Here is a 15,573-nt window from a genome sequence, read left to right on the forward strand (position 1 = left end):
TGACTTTATTCTCCTAAAATTCCCCATTTCTGCTCCTTTTTATTTATTTATTTATTTATTAAATTTTCCAACGATTTCAATTTTCTTCTTGCTTCTTTCCCACAATGTTTTCACTTTATTATCGAAACATAACATTTTCAGCAAACTAAAAAAATTACAATTTCATTTGTTTTTGTTTTTGTTTTTAAATCATAATGTTATGACTTAAAATATTTTTTTCTGTAGTATTTCACAATTCTGACTTTTTCTCATTACAGCGTTTTTCTCTTAGTATTTGGACTTTATTCTTGTAAAATAACTGCTGATTGTTGTTTTGGATTTATGTTTTTAGAATGTGCTGCGGGCTACTAAACCTATGAACTATATTTTAACCTATATTTTTAACCTATGAACGGCTCTGACGCTATTATTTCTTACTTACAGAAGGTGTAAGTGATGTCATCAAATGTCTATTTATTTTTCGCTCAATAAACTACAAAGAAAAAAAGTCTTTTTTTCTTAGTATTTTTTTTTTATTATTTTAAAATGTTTAAAAATATATGTATACCAACACAGTATATGTCTTGTATTTAATTATACATTTTTTTTCTTTTTTAATCATAAACACATTTCAACTTTTTCTTCTAACGTCAGGCATTTTTGCGCTTTTTGTCCCATTTTGTTTTTGTTTTTTTTTTGTAATTGTATTTTTAGAATGTGCGGCAGGTCACATTTGGACACCCCTGTTAAATAAAGAAAACTCAGATGATTGTACTTTCTTATTGTGAGGCATGTGACTCAAGTATACGCTATCAAATAGAATTCCTAGCCTTACCAAGGACTACACCTCAGATGCTAAGTAACAGATACAGTATTAACACCATAAACGTAATGACTTGTTATTTTAGGTGTTTAGTGTTCCAACAGTGTTTTTTTTTTTTTTTTAAACCTGTTTTCCTAACGGGAGCAGCTCTCGTCTCGAGCCAGTCAGCACTCAGTCGACTCCGCAGGGGAGCGGCGCCGCCACCCCGGACAATCACTCCGCCATCGACACGCTCAGCGAGCAGGACGAGGGCACCCTCACCCCGTCCTCCAAGCAGGCCACGCCCACCACCAGCCCCCGCAGCTACGTCAGGTAAATAAACGCACTCTGGTCGCCAAAGCAATAATGAGCCGACACCACGTTGTCATGCGTACTTATTTCCACCCAGAATGCACTCTGACGGCAACAAGAAGGCGGCGGAGCCTCGACTGGTGACGGTGCACAGGCCTGGCGTGGAGGTGGGGGTCACGCTCTGTGGAGGCAACTTGCGGGGGGTCTACATAGAAAGCCTGGATGAGGACAGCCCCGCCAGAGGCGCTGATGGCTTGCGTCCTGGTGACCTCATTCTGGAGGTATGGCTGTTTCCTTGGGACAGCACATTGTGCCACAATTTGAGAGACAGCGCCGTCTGGTGGCGAAATCGGAGTGTGACAACCAAACCCGTGTGACGACCAACCCCGTTCTCCACATGTACAGAATCATAAAAATAAGTTGAACACTTCCAAGTGGGATTCACTAGTAATTACTGATGATGACAATCTTCTGGAATGGATTGTTTTTGAGTTGTGATGGTCTTCTATATTGAAAGCACACAGTGTGAGTGATGGTCACATGATGCTATGGGTTTCCTACACAAGATCGAGTTTTTGGTGTCACTTCATGTTTTTAACTCATTCAATTCCAACCCCTTGAGTAGCGGCCATTTTGATTGATCTTTCAAGGCACATAGAAGATTGTGTTGTATGGTTATATAAACATGGAACCTACCAAAAGACAGGTTAGACTCCCGTCTTTCATCAGAAACTAAAAGTTCAGCAGTAGAACATAGGGAAGTTTCGGGAAAATATCAGCTGCCAACAAGAATAAGGAGGAAAAACAGGTTTTTGTGAAAAGCATAAGTTTGACACAAATTTTCTGCTTTTGTGACAGCTCCAATGTTTAAACAACTATACAACATAAACAACACAAAAAAGGGTTGTTTTACATCAAAATAACAATTTATTTACAAATATAACACCATGAACTATTTACAATTTTCACATTTGGAACTAAACTTTGTGTGTGCGCGCGTGTGTGCGTGTGCATGCGTTAAAATGTCCCTACAATGCGTAACCATCACACTCTGAGCTCTTTTCAAATGCAGCTCTGCCACCCTGTAGCCCTTTTTATGGCTTAAACCTGCTCTAACAATGACATCTTTCACCTCCAGTTGCTTCTCGTGTAAAAAAATGTGAAATACGTAAGAATATGTCTTTGGGTTTATAAAAACGTGTAAATATGTCTGTGGTATTGAATGAGTTAAAAGTGGGAATAGGTTGAAAGAGCTTTGAGATTAGTCTTCTGGCTTCCACAAATGTTCACAGAACTTCACTGAAGTCACCGTCTGGCTGCGCTCCTTCCGCGTCGGCGATGCCAAATCTTAAATAATGAGCCATTCCTGGCACGCTTAGCTCAAAGGAGGAGCTGCTGTATGAAATTAGCATGCAGCACCTTTCCGCGCCGTGCCGCTCCGTCCTTCAATCTTCCCTCCTGTTTGCTCACTGCCCGAATCAATACGGCGCCACTTTAATTCAGCGGAAAGCGTAGACGGAGCACATGACGTCTGGCTTAAGTGCAAACACGCAGCACCACCTTTTCACTGCTCCTGTGTTTCATCATCATCATAATAATAATGTTGTCATTTTCCTTGCAGTACAACGCAGTGACTATGAAGAATAAGACGGCGGAGGAAGTCTATGTTGAAATGTTGAAGCCGGCCGAGACGGTCACGTTGAAGGTGCAGCATCGTGCGGACGACTTCAACGTGCTCAAAGACGTTCCAGGCGATGGCTTTTATATCAGGTGTGTGAATATGCATGCAGTATTTTCGACACACACACATACAGTATATGACACAGTAAGTCAGTGTTGGAGTACCACTCTGTGAAAAGATGCCGTTCATTTCCCCAAAGCATCCTCTTCTGTGTTGCTATTTATAGTAGCGCCACTGCAGCGCCCCTCGGACACGCAGGACTCTTTCTCATCTAACCAATTACGTCTCACATCCTCCCAAATTTAGGTTGCCTCATCTTCCACTTGCCACGCGCACACCAAGACCAGCAACCTTTTCCAGCTCATTGCAAAAGCAGAATATACAATCATTATCTTTAAGTTTAATGTATTATGTATAATATATTTCATATTTACATTATTCCTAATAATGTTAAAAAAAAAATAGTATAAATTCATAAATCACTGCTGTTTTGTGGTTGAATGAAGCATTTTTTGGTGTCAGTAATGTTACATTGGTGAGACAATAGCCGCCGCAGGAAGTACTATACAGAACAGGAAGTTATTTTCTCGTATGTTGTCTACTATATTGGGTAATATGAGTGTAAAGGAGACTATAGGGGTTTTATTTCATGTCTAGAGGGCTCTAATACTGTTAAAGCGTATTCAGAAGCGTATTCAAAAGGTTTACTATACTCAAACTACATAAATATTCAATTTACATGTATAAATAAGGAATCCTACTTCAAGGAAATTTCCTTATCACACTTAAAGTTTAGAGGAAGGGGAGGAGCTTGTTGCAGCAGCTGCCACGGTCACCTCTCATGCAGGCAAGCGTGCTGCTGATGTCATGTGCAGGAAATACACTCAGCCTGCTTGCTAGTCTGCCCAGAAAGGACTTATGAGGCTCCAGTGGAACCCCAGCAAAGTCTACACTGTTCACAAACCAACTTCCCCTTCTTCATCGCCTTCTTTGTCTTGTTATCTTACCCAACCCGCCAAACTCTCCTGTCGGATACGTCCTCCCCTCCTATCGCCTCATCAGCTTTGTGCTCCCTCACAAGTGGCCATCTATCTCTGTCTCTGCCTCCAGAGCACTTTACGACCGTGTGGGGGAGGCCGAGGGAGACCTCACGTTCAAGAAGGATGACATCCTGTACGTGGATGAGTCGTTACCAAAGGGCAGCTTCGGGACGTGGATGGCCTGGCAGCTAGACGAGAACGCGCAGCAGATCCAGAGGGGGCAGATCCCCAGCAAGTACATGTGCGTGCACACACACCACATGTATTTCTTCTTTTTTGTGCTGCAGCTGCGACCACAATATGCGCCGTAGGTGCCATGCCACAGGTGTGGCAGGGCCCATTTTACATGTGTGTTTTTTATTTGAATATAATATTGTTAATTTCACTTTTCATAATATAATGACATATAATTGTATATTTTAATATGTTTCATATATTTATATTTTATTTATTTGTATTATATATATTTGTAGAATGTGTTAAAAAAAAATGGACTCTGTTGAGCCAAGCAGCCCGTAAATCAAATACACTGCTCAAAAAAATTAAAGGAACACTTGGAAAACACATCAGATCTAAACTGGGGGAAAAATGATGTTGAATATGTTTCCTGATAATAAGTGGGTGATGTATTAGTAACAAAATGATGCCACATCATTTGATAAAAATGAAAATGATCACCCTATAGAGGGGGGAAATCAAAGACACCCCAAAAATGAAAGTGAAAAAATGATGCAGCACACTGGTCCATTTGGCTAAAATGTCATTGTAGCAACTCAAAATGATTCTCAGTAGTTTGTGTGGCCCCCACGTGCTTGTACGCATGCCTGACCACGTGGGGGCATGCTCCTAATGAGACTACGGATGGTGTCCTGGGGGATCTCCTCCCAGATCTGGACCAGGGCATCACTGCGGTACCTGGACGCATGGAGGAGATTCCAGGAGACAGGTAGTTACTCCAGGAGAGCTGGACAGGGCCGTAGAAGGTCCTTCAACCCTCAGCAGGATCGGTATCTGCTCCTTTGTGCAAGGAGGAACAGGATGAGCACTGCCAGAGCCCTACAAAATGACCTCCAGCACAAAAGCACAAAAACTCACATCAAGGCATCTAGAAACATCTAAAATAAGATTAAAAGGCATAAAATATCCAGATCAAATGAAATGAACATAAATTAAACTGAAATAGAATAAAGTCTCATAAATAGTAATCGTAAAATATAATAAATAAATAAAATAGTTTCAAAGGCCAGGATTTCATGACCTTTTTAATGATACTACAACATTTATTGGAATGATTTAATGACATGAATAGTTTTGGTTTTGTTGGGTTTTTTTTGCTTTGCTTGTTGCCTTAAGCCATCCTCCAATGTTGCAGGATGGACCAAGAGTTTTACCGCCGACACAGCGTGACGGAAATGAAGGAAGACTCGGGCAAGACCCTTTCGGCGGCTGCCCGTCGCTCCTTCTTCAGGAGGAAGCAGAAACACAAGCGCAGCAGCTCCAAAGACAGCAAGGAGATGGTGGCTCTGGACGCCATCAGCACCGACTCCATCCCCTTCCTGGAAGACTGTGTGAGTCTGGCCTATCAGAGGGTCCAGAAGGTGGAGTGCACCTCTCCTAGACCCGTGCTGGTCCTGGGGCCGCTGACGGACCCCATCAAGGAGATGCTGGTCAAAGAGTCTCCGGGGAAGTTCTGCAGATGCCTGCTAGGTTTGTTCTTATGCTGCATCTTCACCCTGTAGACATGTGACCTTTCAGCAAGCTCCTACGTCCGCAGAGGTGATGAAGGCGTCCCAGCAAGCCATCGAGCGAGGCGTCAAAGACTGCCTCTTCATCGACTACAAGCGCCGCAGCGGCCATTTTGACGTGACCACCGTGACTTCCATAAAGGAAATAACAGAGAAGGTATTTCATCCGATGTTCAGCCTCCCCGCCTCGGATGTCCGTGAAAGACGCGGCGTGGTGTTTGTCCTTGCAGGGTTGTCACTGTTTGCTGGACATCGCGCCGCACGCCATCGAGAGGCTGCACAGCGTTCACATTTATCCCATCGTGGTCTTTGTGCGCTACAAAAACGCCAAGCAGATCAAGTAAGTGATTTTTACTTCGGTCTGATACTGTGGCTATGGTCAAAGGCAGGGGTGTCCAAAGTGCTCTTTTATTGGTCCGCAGAACATTCCACACTGTGTTCCAAATGATTATGCAAATAGGATTTTAGTATCATAAACATCAAATGTTTTGTTTTTCAATGAAATTGATGGATGGCATTGTGTCTTGGGGCTCTTTGGATTACGCATGTCAATCTCGGACAACTGTCTTAATTACTTTGCCAGGTGAGCCCAATTCAACGCAAACTACTTAAAAATTATATTTCTTGTTATTAAAGGGATAGTTGGGAAGTTGTATGACATCTCCATCAGCAGTGGACTTTGTCAACAATGACTTACCCCCATTTGGTCCAGACCAGTTCTGGTCGGCCTTCTGTGTCGCGGAACGTAGTTCGGCTTAGTTGCTGGGTGATTTAAGTAAGGAGTTTGGCTTCTCAAGGCAATATGCGTTCAGAAGCGTCATTATAAAAATGCCTCAGACCTCACAAATCGCTCTGCGTTATATTTGTCTATATTTGCCATTTTGTTTACGTGTGTTCCACAGCGGAAGAAGATGCGAGCGAGAAAAAGGATCTCTCTGCTGACGAAAAAGCGTGAAATATTGCAGTGCCTCGGACGAGGCATAAAAACATTAAATAATTCACAATCATTTGTACGGTGAAGAAATTTGTGGCTGATTCAGATGATAGCCGGGGTTGTGCTGATACTGTAAAGGCATAATGACAAAGGTTTCTGCCAGACAAATGTATGGAATCAGGAGAGCACCTGCTAAAAAGCAGAGCAGCAAACAGGTATTTGAAGCTGCTGGTGCCCCTGAAGTCCCATGAACCTCAAGGTAGGATCCTCTGGACCAGGGGTCACCAAGGTTTTTCCTTGTGAGAGCTACTTTTACAAAATGAAAATGGCCAATAGCTACTCATTTTTGTAACATTTATTTTCAGAGCTTATTTTAAACCCAAACAAAGCGAATATGCTTGTTTTACCCGAACATGAACAAAATGCTGGTGTCCACAACTCACATGTTGTATTTCACAATGCATTTCTTTCTACTGTTCTTTCATTATTAACTGAAAACCTGAATGAAAAGCAGGCTTGCGGGCACCTCATGTGGTCGTGGGGGCTACCTGGTGCCCACGGGCACCACATTGGTGACCCCTGCTCTAGAGGCTTGCAGTTATGGATGGATGAAGTAGATTATGGCCAGGCTGTGATGTCAGCAAGGAGGTGGCCGAGTCCTGTTTTGCCGGTAGCCAGTAGGCCCTTTATGGTCATTTAAGGTGTGAAAATGATCTCAGCAAAGTATGTAGAGTTTCTGATGGACCACTTTCTTCCGTGGTATAATATGAATGACCTTCATGCATGACAATGCACCAAATCATGATGCAAACATGTCGTTGACTGGTATGGGCATAAAAGGAGAGGAGCTCCTGGTTTGGTCCCCCTTTTTTTCCTATGACCTCAACCCAGATCACAACAAAACAGCAACCGGGGGATGCTATTCTGACATCTTGCAAAGAAATTCAAGCAGAAACGTGCCAAAAACCTCCAAATTCAAGGTATGAATTGTGAAGGTTATATCAAAGAAGGGATGTAACTTGGCTTGTTCAAATGTTAGTGATTGAAATAGCTTTTGCTTTCAGTAAATAAGAACTCCTTATGCTGCAGATTCAACAAATGACCATTTTCGCTTCTGAACAACCAGTGCTTTAAACCTGTGTTGTGCATAATCATGTGGAACAGTGCGTTTAATTTTTTATTTTTGAAAAAAATACTCTAATCATTGTGAGGTTTGGTCAGCACTCTAAAGGTTGATGACTTGAAAACGATCATGATGCTCATTTATGTTGACTATTTAGCACAATCACAGAAAAATATCATTTGCATAATAATTTGGAGCACAGTGTAAAAATATCATTTAACAAGAAAACAAAAAAAAGGAAAAATCAGCAGTAATTTTACTAGAATAAATTCAAAATATTAAGAGAAAGTTTTTGTAGTAAGTAGTAATTTTATCAGAATAATGTCGGAATATTATGTTATTATTTATGTGATATTATGTATACATATATTACATATATTAAACATATATTATTATGCAAAATAACCTCATTCTAGTAGCATAAAGTTGAAATACTGAAGAAAGTTTAAAAGTTTTTAAAAAAAAGTTATATTATGAGAAACGAAGCAAACAACGAATAAAGTTGTAATTTGTGGAAAATTACATTGTGGAAAAAGTTATCATGTCACGAGAATTAAGTCCAATTATTATGGAAATAAAGTCATAATCAAATTTACAAGAAGAAAGTTGAAATAGTTGGAAAATGGAAAAAGAGCAACAGCAGAAATGGAAAGAAAAACAGCTGAAATGAAGTCAAACTACAGAAAAAAGTTGTATTCGTATAATTTAAAAAAACACGCAATTTGACAAGAATAAATTTGTAATAATATTAGGAAAAATGTTTTAGTAGCAGAGTTGAAATATTAAAGAAAAATGTTATTTTATTTTGTAAAGGTCATAGTTTTATGAAAAACAAAATATAAAAATTAAGGGTGCACGATAATTGTCAGGCCGATATGAAGGAATTATTACGTAATACCGATGAATCCAATAACATTAAAAAGAGCTCAGATTACCGACCATTTAAAAAAAACACTCCATTAAAGCGAGATTGCCCGTACTGCGTGGGTGAGCAAATCAAGCGCTCCTTTTTTCTCCTGCCTGTGACGTTAACGACTGGTCGTAACTTCCCCGCAGCTCACTTGTAAACAAACATCCACTTTCAGAGACATTTTGCGTTCTAGTTGTAGCAAATGCGCCGCGATGTGGGGGGAAAAAAAAGTGCATGGAGCCACAAAAAACCTTATCAGTCAGCTGAAACGCCAGCGCCGAAGCGTTTGAAAAGTGCAAAATGTGTGCCAGAGACCTCCGTGGAGTCACACCAGCTGCTCGGAGCATGTACCCGAATACAGTGCGCCTTGCTGGGCCGGGTGGCTCCCTCCCCTCTATGCTCTGGTTCTCCTGATTAGAAGTAACGTCATGATATTTGATGAGGACAAACCAACAAATCCCAATTTGTTCCAGTCCTCCTTACCTCCAGATGTGCTCAAACTACACTGAAATCTAATTTTAAAAAAGTAGATATAAAAATAATGTCGTTCAATGGATGTTGAAATGTTTTAGCGTTCCACCTTTTGAATTTTTGATCCGTTTCTGTTTGTCACGGCGAGAACCCTGATGAGTTTGAAGGACAGGGGCGCGTGTGTCGGGCACCCAAGGTCACAGGTCACAGGTCACGCTTTGATGTTCCGCAGGGAGCAGAAAGATCCCGTGTATCTGCGTGACAAAGTATCTCAGAAACATTCCAAGGAGCAGTTTGAAAGTGCACAGAAGATCGAGCAGGACTACAGCAAGTTCTTCACAGGTGCGTGCGTGTGCGTATGTACTGTACGTGTGTGTGTGTTTTTTTTTCTTGTGCAGTGTTTAATGCAGGATGTGTCCTTGCAGGAATTGTCCAGGGCGGCTCCCTCCCTTACATTTGCACTCAGATCACGACTATAGTGGATCAAGAACAAAGTAAAGTCCTGTGGACTCCACTCGGCTGCCCCTAGTGGACCAGGGTGGCTCTCATCTCTCTATCTCTCTCTCTCTCTCTCTCGCACTCGCACACACACACACACACACACACACACACACACACACTACAGTATGTCAATGATTGCTATCAATTTTTCATGTCCGTACTGAAGAGCAAAAACGTAGCAGCAACTTCACATCCGAGCTCATCCAGTCTTCCCTCAAGGAATCCATCTTTGTGTGTGTGTGCGTGTGCGTGCGTGTGTGTGTGTGTGTAAAGCGTCATCAGCGTGCGTCCCTTTACACTCCTTACTTTATTCTTCAATATGAACTGACGTGTACCACGGGCCACATTGGGAGGAAATCTGAGATTTTGAGAATAAAGTCGTAAATCTACAAATAAAAACTTGTAATATTACGAGAAATAGGTTGTAATGTTGCAAGAATAAAGTTGTAAATTTACGAGGAAAAAATGTGTAATATTACGAGAATAAAACAATACATTTAGGAGAATAAAGTTGTAAATTTACGAGAATAAAGCAATACATTTATGAGAATAAAGTCGTAAATTTACGATAATAAAGTCGTATTATTACAAGAAAATGTCGTAATATTATGAGAATAAAGTCGTACATATACGAGGAAAAAATGTGTAATATTACGAGAATAAAGTAGTACATTTACAAGAATAAAGTTGTAATATTACGAGAATAAAGTAGTACATTTACAAGAATAAAGTTGTAATATTAGGAGAATAAAGTGGTACATTTACATGTCATGGTGTCAGACGTGTCAGAGAGAAAATAGAGCATAGCTCTTCATTCCTCTTGCTTCAGGCAAACTTTTATTAAAAATGTGGCAGCAAAAAAGAGTAGTTGAGCATTCAGCATTTAGATTAGCATGGCTAGCCCTTTACGAGAAAAGTTGGAAATGTACAACTTTATTCCCGTAAATTTACAACTTTACTCCCATAAATGTATTACTTTTTTACTCGTAAATGTACAACTTTTTCCTTGTAAATTTACGACTTTTGTTTTCTCGTAATTTACGGCTATTTTCAATCTCATAGTCAGAAATTTACAAGAAAATAAGTTTATTTAAGACTTTATTCTAGTAAATTTACAACTTTCTTCTTGTAAACTTATGACTCTTTTTTTCTCTCATAAATTTACAACTTTATTGTAAATCTCAAAGTCGTAAATTTACAAGAAAAAAAGTTGTAAATTTATGACTTTATTCTTTAACTAATTAACTTTATGAGATTGAAAGTAAATTTACGATAAAAAGGAGAAGCGGTATAGAAAATGGATGGATGGATGGAAGTTGTAAATTGTAAATCTCAGATTTTTTATTTTTTTTAATACTCCATGGAAGACATGCGCCCCCCCGTGATGTACCCTAACTTTAACACTAACCACACCACTATCAGGCCCACGCTGGTAACAATGAAAACGCAAAACAAATCAACTTGTTTTATTCCAATTTAAAAGCTGTACTATCACCAGAATAAAGTTGTTGTTTTCCAAGGGAAAAAAGGTTTTTACTTTGCTAGAATAAAATGATGATGCAATAACGAGTCAAGTCCAAATTCCCACATAGGCAACTTAAACATCTTTATTTCATCTTCATCACGTTACAACTCTTTTTTTGTTTGTTTGTTTTTGTTTTAATATCTGCAATTTTCTGAAGACATTTTTCCAAATTGCCATTTTTGTCACATGAGTTTATTTTTGTGACATTTTTTTCACAACTTAAATCATTTGAATATGGTGAGTTTATGCCGATACATTCATTACTCTTACATGGCCTACAGGAGTAAAGTCATAATATTAGGAGAACATTCGCTAGAAAAAGTACAAGAAATCATATTATGATGAGGAAATTATAATTTCAATGTAATTCTCATGCAAATGTATTCAAACAGTTACAGTTACTAGTTACATTTCAAAATAATTGTCACAAAATTAAGAATGATTTTACGTCTTTATATTTTGCTTGTAAAATGACGTTCATTTTCTTGTATTTAATGGCTTTAGTTTTAGGGAAAAACATTTTTCTCCATAAAGAATAGATCATATATTGCAAGGGGAAAAAAAACATGAAATTTTAAAGATTTTTAGTTGTGGTAAAATTCTGATTTTATACTTAGCACTCACGATACTGAATGACCATGAAATTCTTTTTTTTCTTGTAATTTTCTAACAATAAACGTGGAGTATTACAAGAATCATGTCATTTTATAAGAAAAATGTAAAAGTATTTTTTTATTGTAAGTTCTAATCATTTAAAAAGGATTAAAATGAATATTTTTTCTCCTAATATTATGGCTGTCAAATGACATTCTTTTTCACTTTCATCATATGGGGGTCGTTCTATAAATACGATGGAAAAAAAGGCAGGATTTTCCAAGAACGACGTAATATCGCCAGGAAAAAAAGGTTTTTCAAGAATTCTCAAATTCTCAAACAGTCGTCCCTCGCTATATCGCGTTTTTTCATGAATGAATGAATGAATAAATGATGGTTGGTGGTAAACTATGGTCTATTATTAGTCCAAACATATGGAAATACAAGTGATATGTAGTATTGTGGCCACTAGGTGGCAGTAATGACACAAAACATTGATGAGACATTAGCTTGAGGTCAGCCATGGCATGTCCCACATGATGGAATGGAAAAAAAAAAAAAGCACTCCTCCCGTCCCGTGTGGAAGCGGTTAATTTGTGGCCTCCACTCTGTTTGAAACCCTTTCTTAAGTTTAGAAGAAATAAATGTGAGGCTAACCGGTTAGCTAGCATCCGTCTAGAGTCCCTGTAGCACAGGGATAGGGAACCATTATAAAGTTATAAATAAATATAATATATCTAAATATTTTAAAAAGTAAGAATGAAGTTGTCAATTTATGACAAAAACGTTGTAATATTATGAGAGGAAAGTCATAATTTTATGAGAATAAAGTTGTAAAATTACAAGAAAAAACTCGTAGTATTACAAGAATAACGCCGTAAATTTACGAGAATAAAAGTATAAATTTACAAGAATAAAGTTGTAAGTTTACAAAACAAACTTGTAATATTCTGAGAATAAAGTCGGAATATTACGTTGTAGTTCGACTTCGTATCACGGCCACATTGAGGGGAAAAATACATAAATTTGAGGTTTCAAGAATAAAGTTGTAAATTTATGAGAATACAGTTCGTACATTTACCAGAAAAAACTCACTAACATTACAAGAATAAAGTCGTAAATGTACAAAAAACCCTTGTAATATTACCATGATAAAATTGTAAATGTAGGCGATAAAGCGGTGACTTGATGTTGCAGGCATTGCCTGAGACAGCTACGAAAAGGGGGGACTTATGTGACCTTTGGCCTTGGGCATGTGGAGGGGGCGGGGTACGGAAGGCTGACGTACGAGTGAGGGGCTAGCCATGCTAATCTGTTTGTGCTAACGATGACATGTGACCTTACGACTTTTTTTCTCGTAAATTTACACATTTTTCCCCCCCTCAATGTGATCCTAGTGCTCATCCGCACTCTTAGCTCAAAAAGTACCCAACCTCGCTGTAGCCTAATAGCTGTGCAATGTGGCGTAAACAAAGAATAACAGGAGTGTAAAGGTGAACATAGGGGTGTTATTTCATGTCTACAAGGCTCTAGAATGTTAAAAGTTGTATTTAGAAAGCCAGAAACAGGTTTTCTCTTCCATGTGTTAACCGTGAATCCTATCCAGTTCATCGCCATAAAGGAGGGACGACTGTACCAAAATCATTTGCATTCAATTAGGAGTTTTGGCCAAGCATGCTGGCAAAATGTTCATCTTCTTCTTCTCATCATTTACAGCTTCTTCATGGTAATATTGCAACTTTATTTTTGGAATTGGGTGACTTTATCCTAGGCGTTTTTGTCGTGGGCCTAGCCCCCCCAGGACACGACCCCCTCCCCACTGGTGGTGTTTGCTTAACGAGACGTGGAAAGACTTCTCCGCTGAAATCCATCCTATTGTACACTCTATACATGTTCATAAAAATAATCTATGTAGCTGCGGTCCCACTGCCAGACCGTGCCAAGCAAGCACGACCGCAACCCCCCACACCCCCCACGCCCTCACGCCGGCTCTATGCATTGTGTTCCTCAGCCTCGTTACGTAGCAGGAAGTGCGAGTGCGCTTTTATGGGCCTTTTGGAAGTGCCTTCGGTAGAAGATGCCTGGTCCGGAAGCGGCTTCGGAGCTGATCTGAGACCAGGGCGGTGGCGGCCGCGGCGAGCGAGCGCGTGGCAAAGTTTCATTTCTTGTTTTTCCAAGGTTGGACGGGTTGAATGCACTCCAGGGCGAGACAGACCACTGTGGAACTACAATCCTTCTATCTCTTTAACATGTATTTAACAATATACAGTATGCACATATAGATATAAGAATACTACATACTTGTATGTGTGTGTGTGTGTGTGTGTGTATATATATATATATATATATATATATATATATATATATATGTGTATGTATTTTCACTAGGTCACACGCCTAGGAAGATCTGACAGTCAAGTTAGCATGTTTTTTTTAATTTGAATTGTCATATTTTTGTGGTTGCTGGTGAGTCAGGCGATGTTGCCATGAAAAGAAGACACGACCGAGCAGCACTCGCAGGGTAAAACCGTAACTCGTCATCATGTTTAATGATCATGTTTAGTGACTTTCACTGTTATTTAAATGTTTTTTTTATTACTGTTATAATAATAATTATGACGACCACACGGGAAGACACAAATATTCCAAGCCTTCCTGCATTGTGTTTTCTTTGGTGCCAAAATCCACTCACTTTTTCCCCTTCTTATTGTGTGTGTTTTTTTGTTGTTGTTCTGTTTTGCACTTGTTGAGCTGTGAACCTTAAACACGTGACTGTTGCCAGGTTTCCAGTAGACACCAACACTCGGTACGTACTCGCGTTTCTACCGTTTCACGTCTCACGTCAGTTTCCTTACATTTCATTCTCAAGGGCCTTTTTTATTCTCACAAACTTCTAGGAATTATTCAACAACAACAAAGAAAAGGGATCTATTCTTGCACAGTTTTTCAGAGGAAATGCGGTCCACCGGTTTGACTATTGGGCTAAAAGTAATAAGAAATTGTAACGTTGCTATTTTTGTGTGTAGCTAGCATGTTGTAGGGAAGATGCGGGATGGGATGCTTGTACTTGTAGATGATGCCGGGTACCGATTCAACGTCTCTTTCTATTCAAAAGAATGTGATTTGTATGTCCGGACATTAACATGACAATAAAAGTTGTTTTTTTGTGTGTATCACAAAATCAAGACTCCCAAGTTGCACTATTTCTCACTCCTTATGTCAACGTGTAGGTGGTAAACATGCTTACAATGTCTTTTTTAAATGAACTAGTACAACCTTTTACATTTGGATTTTTATTTTATTCCATTAAAAAATGATTGTAAAATGTCAAACAGTAAGAAAAAATATTTAATTATGAAAAAATAAAATATTTACAATATATTGTAAAAAAAAATAAAATAAATCTGAGGTTTCGAGAATAAAATTGTAAATTTAGAAGAAAAATAAATATTAGGAGTTTAAAACAAATCTGTCTTAATGGGTTGCTTTCCCAACTTTCTAACATCAAAAATCTTCACTGTGTGCACAGTTACAGTATTAGGCAAGTCACTGTTTTCACCATACTGTCATTGTTCTGCATATTTTCCAATCCCAAACTGAATAAAATGGAATACCTATTGACTATTGGCTTTAAGCATGCCAGGTGATGTGCATGTGTTTACTGAGGGAGGGTGTGGCCTTTATTGGGGAAACTGCCAAGATATCAGCACAAGACCACAGAACCATTCAATGTTTTGTTGCAAGTGCACAAAATGGCGAGAGAAAAACACGCAAATGAACTGCCAAATATTGGCAAGAAATCAAAGGTGAAGCTCCCAGGAAGCCATTATCCTCCAGTGCCGTCATATTCCAGAGCTGTTATCTAGCTGGGGTGTCCAGAAGTACGGTACTCTGTGTGCACATTTTCCGATTTTTCTAAAGTTTTATGGCCTGATGAGATGAGAGTGGCTCTTGAT

General features: G+C 39.2%; 1 protein-coding gene across 5 annotated transcripts in view; it reads left to right on the plus strand.

The window, feature by feature from the left end:
* dlg5a (discs, large homolog 5a (Drosophila)) overlaps positions 1-15,573 on the plus strand; it is a 77,312-nt gene extending 61,739 nt beyond the window's left edge. For all 5 annotated transcript variants that reach the window (XM_054797886.1, XM_054797888.1, XM_054797889.1 and 2 more), the window contains 9 exons: positions 950-1,114; positions 1,191-1,374; positions 2,715-2,863; positions 3,885-4,055; positions 5,187-5,521; positions 5,589-5,716; positions 5,790-5,899; positions 9,230-9,339; positions 9,423-15,573. In XM_054797886.1, coding sequence (XP_054653861.1) covers positions 950-1,114; positions 1,191-1,374; positions 2,715-2,863; positions 3,885-4,055; positions 5,187-5,521; positions 5,589-5,716; positions 5,790-5,899; positions 9,230-9,339; positions 9,423-9,526 — 1,456 coding nt within the window. In that variant the 3' untranslated portion in view covers positions 9,527-15,573. The remainder of the gene's footprint in view (positions 1-949; positions 1,115-1,190; positions 1,375-2,714; positions 2,864-3,884; positions 4,056-5,186; positions 5,522-5,588; positions 5,717-5,789; positions 5,900-9,229; positions 9,340-9,422) is intronic.

The sequence above is a fragment of the Dunckerocampus dactyliophorus genome, chromosome 14, assembly GCF_027744805.1.
Source record: "Dunckerocampus dactyliophorus isolate RoL2022-P2 chromosome 14, RoL_Ddac_1.1, whole genome shotgun sequence".
Classification (NCBI taxonomy): Eukaryota; Metazoa; Chordata; class Actinopteri; order Syngnathiformes; family Syngnathidae; genus Dunckerocampus; species Dunckerocampus dactyliophorus.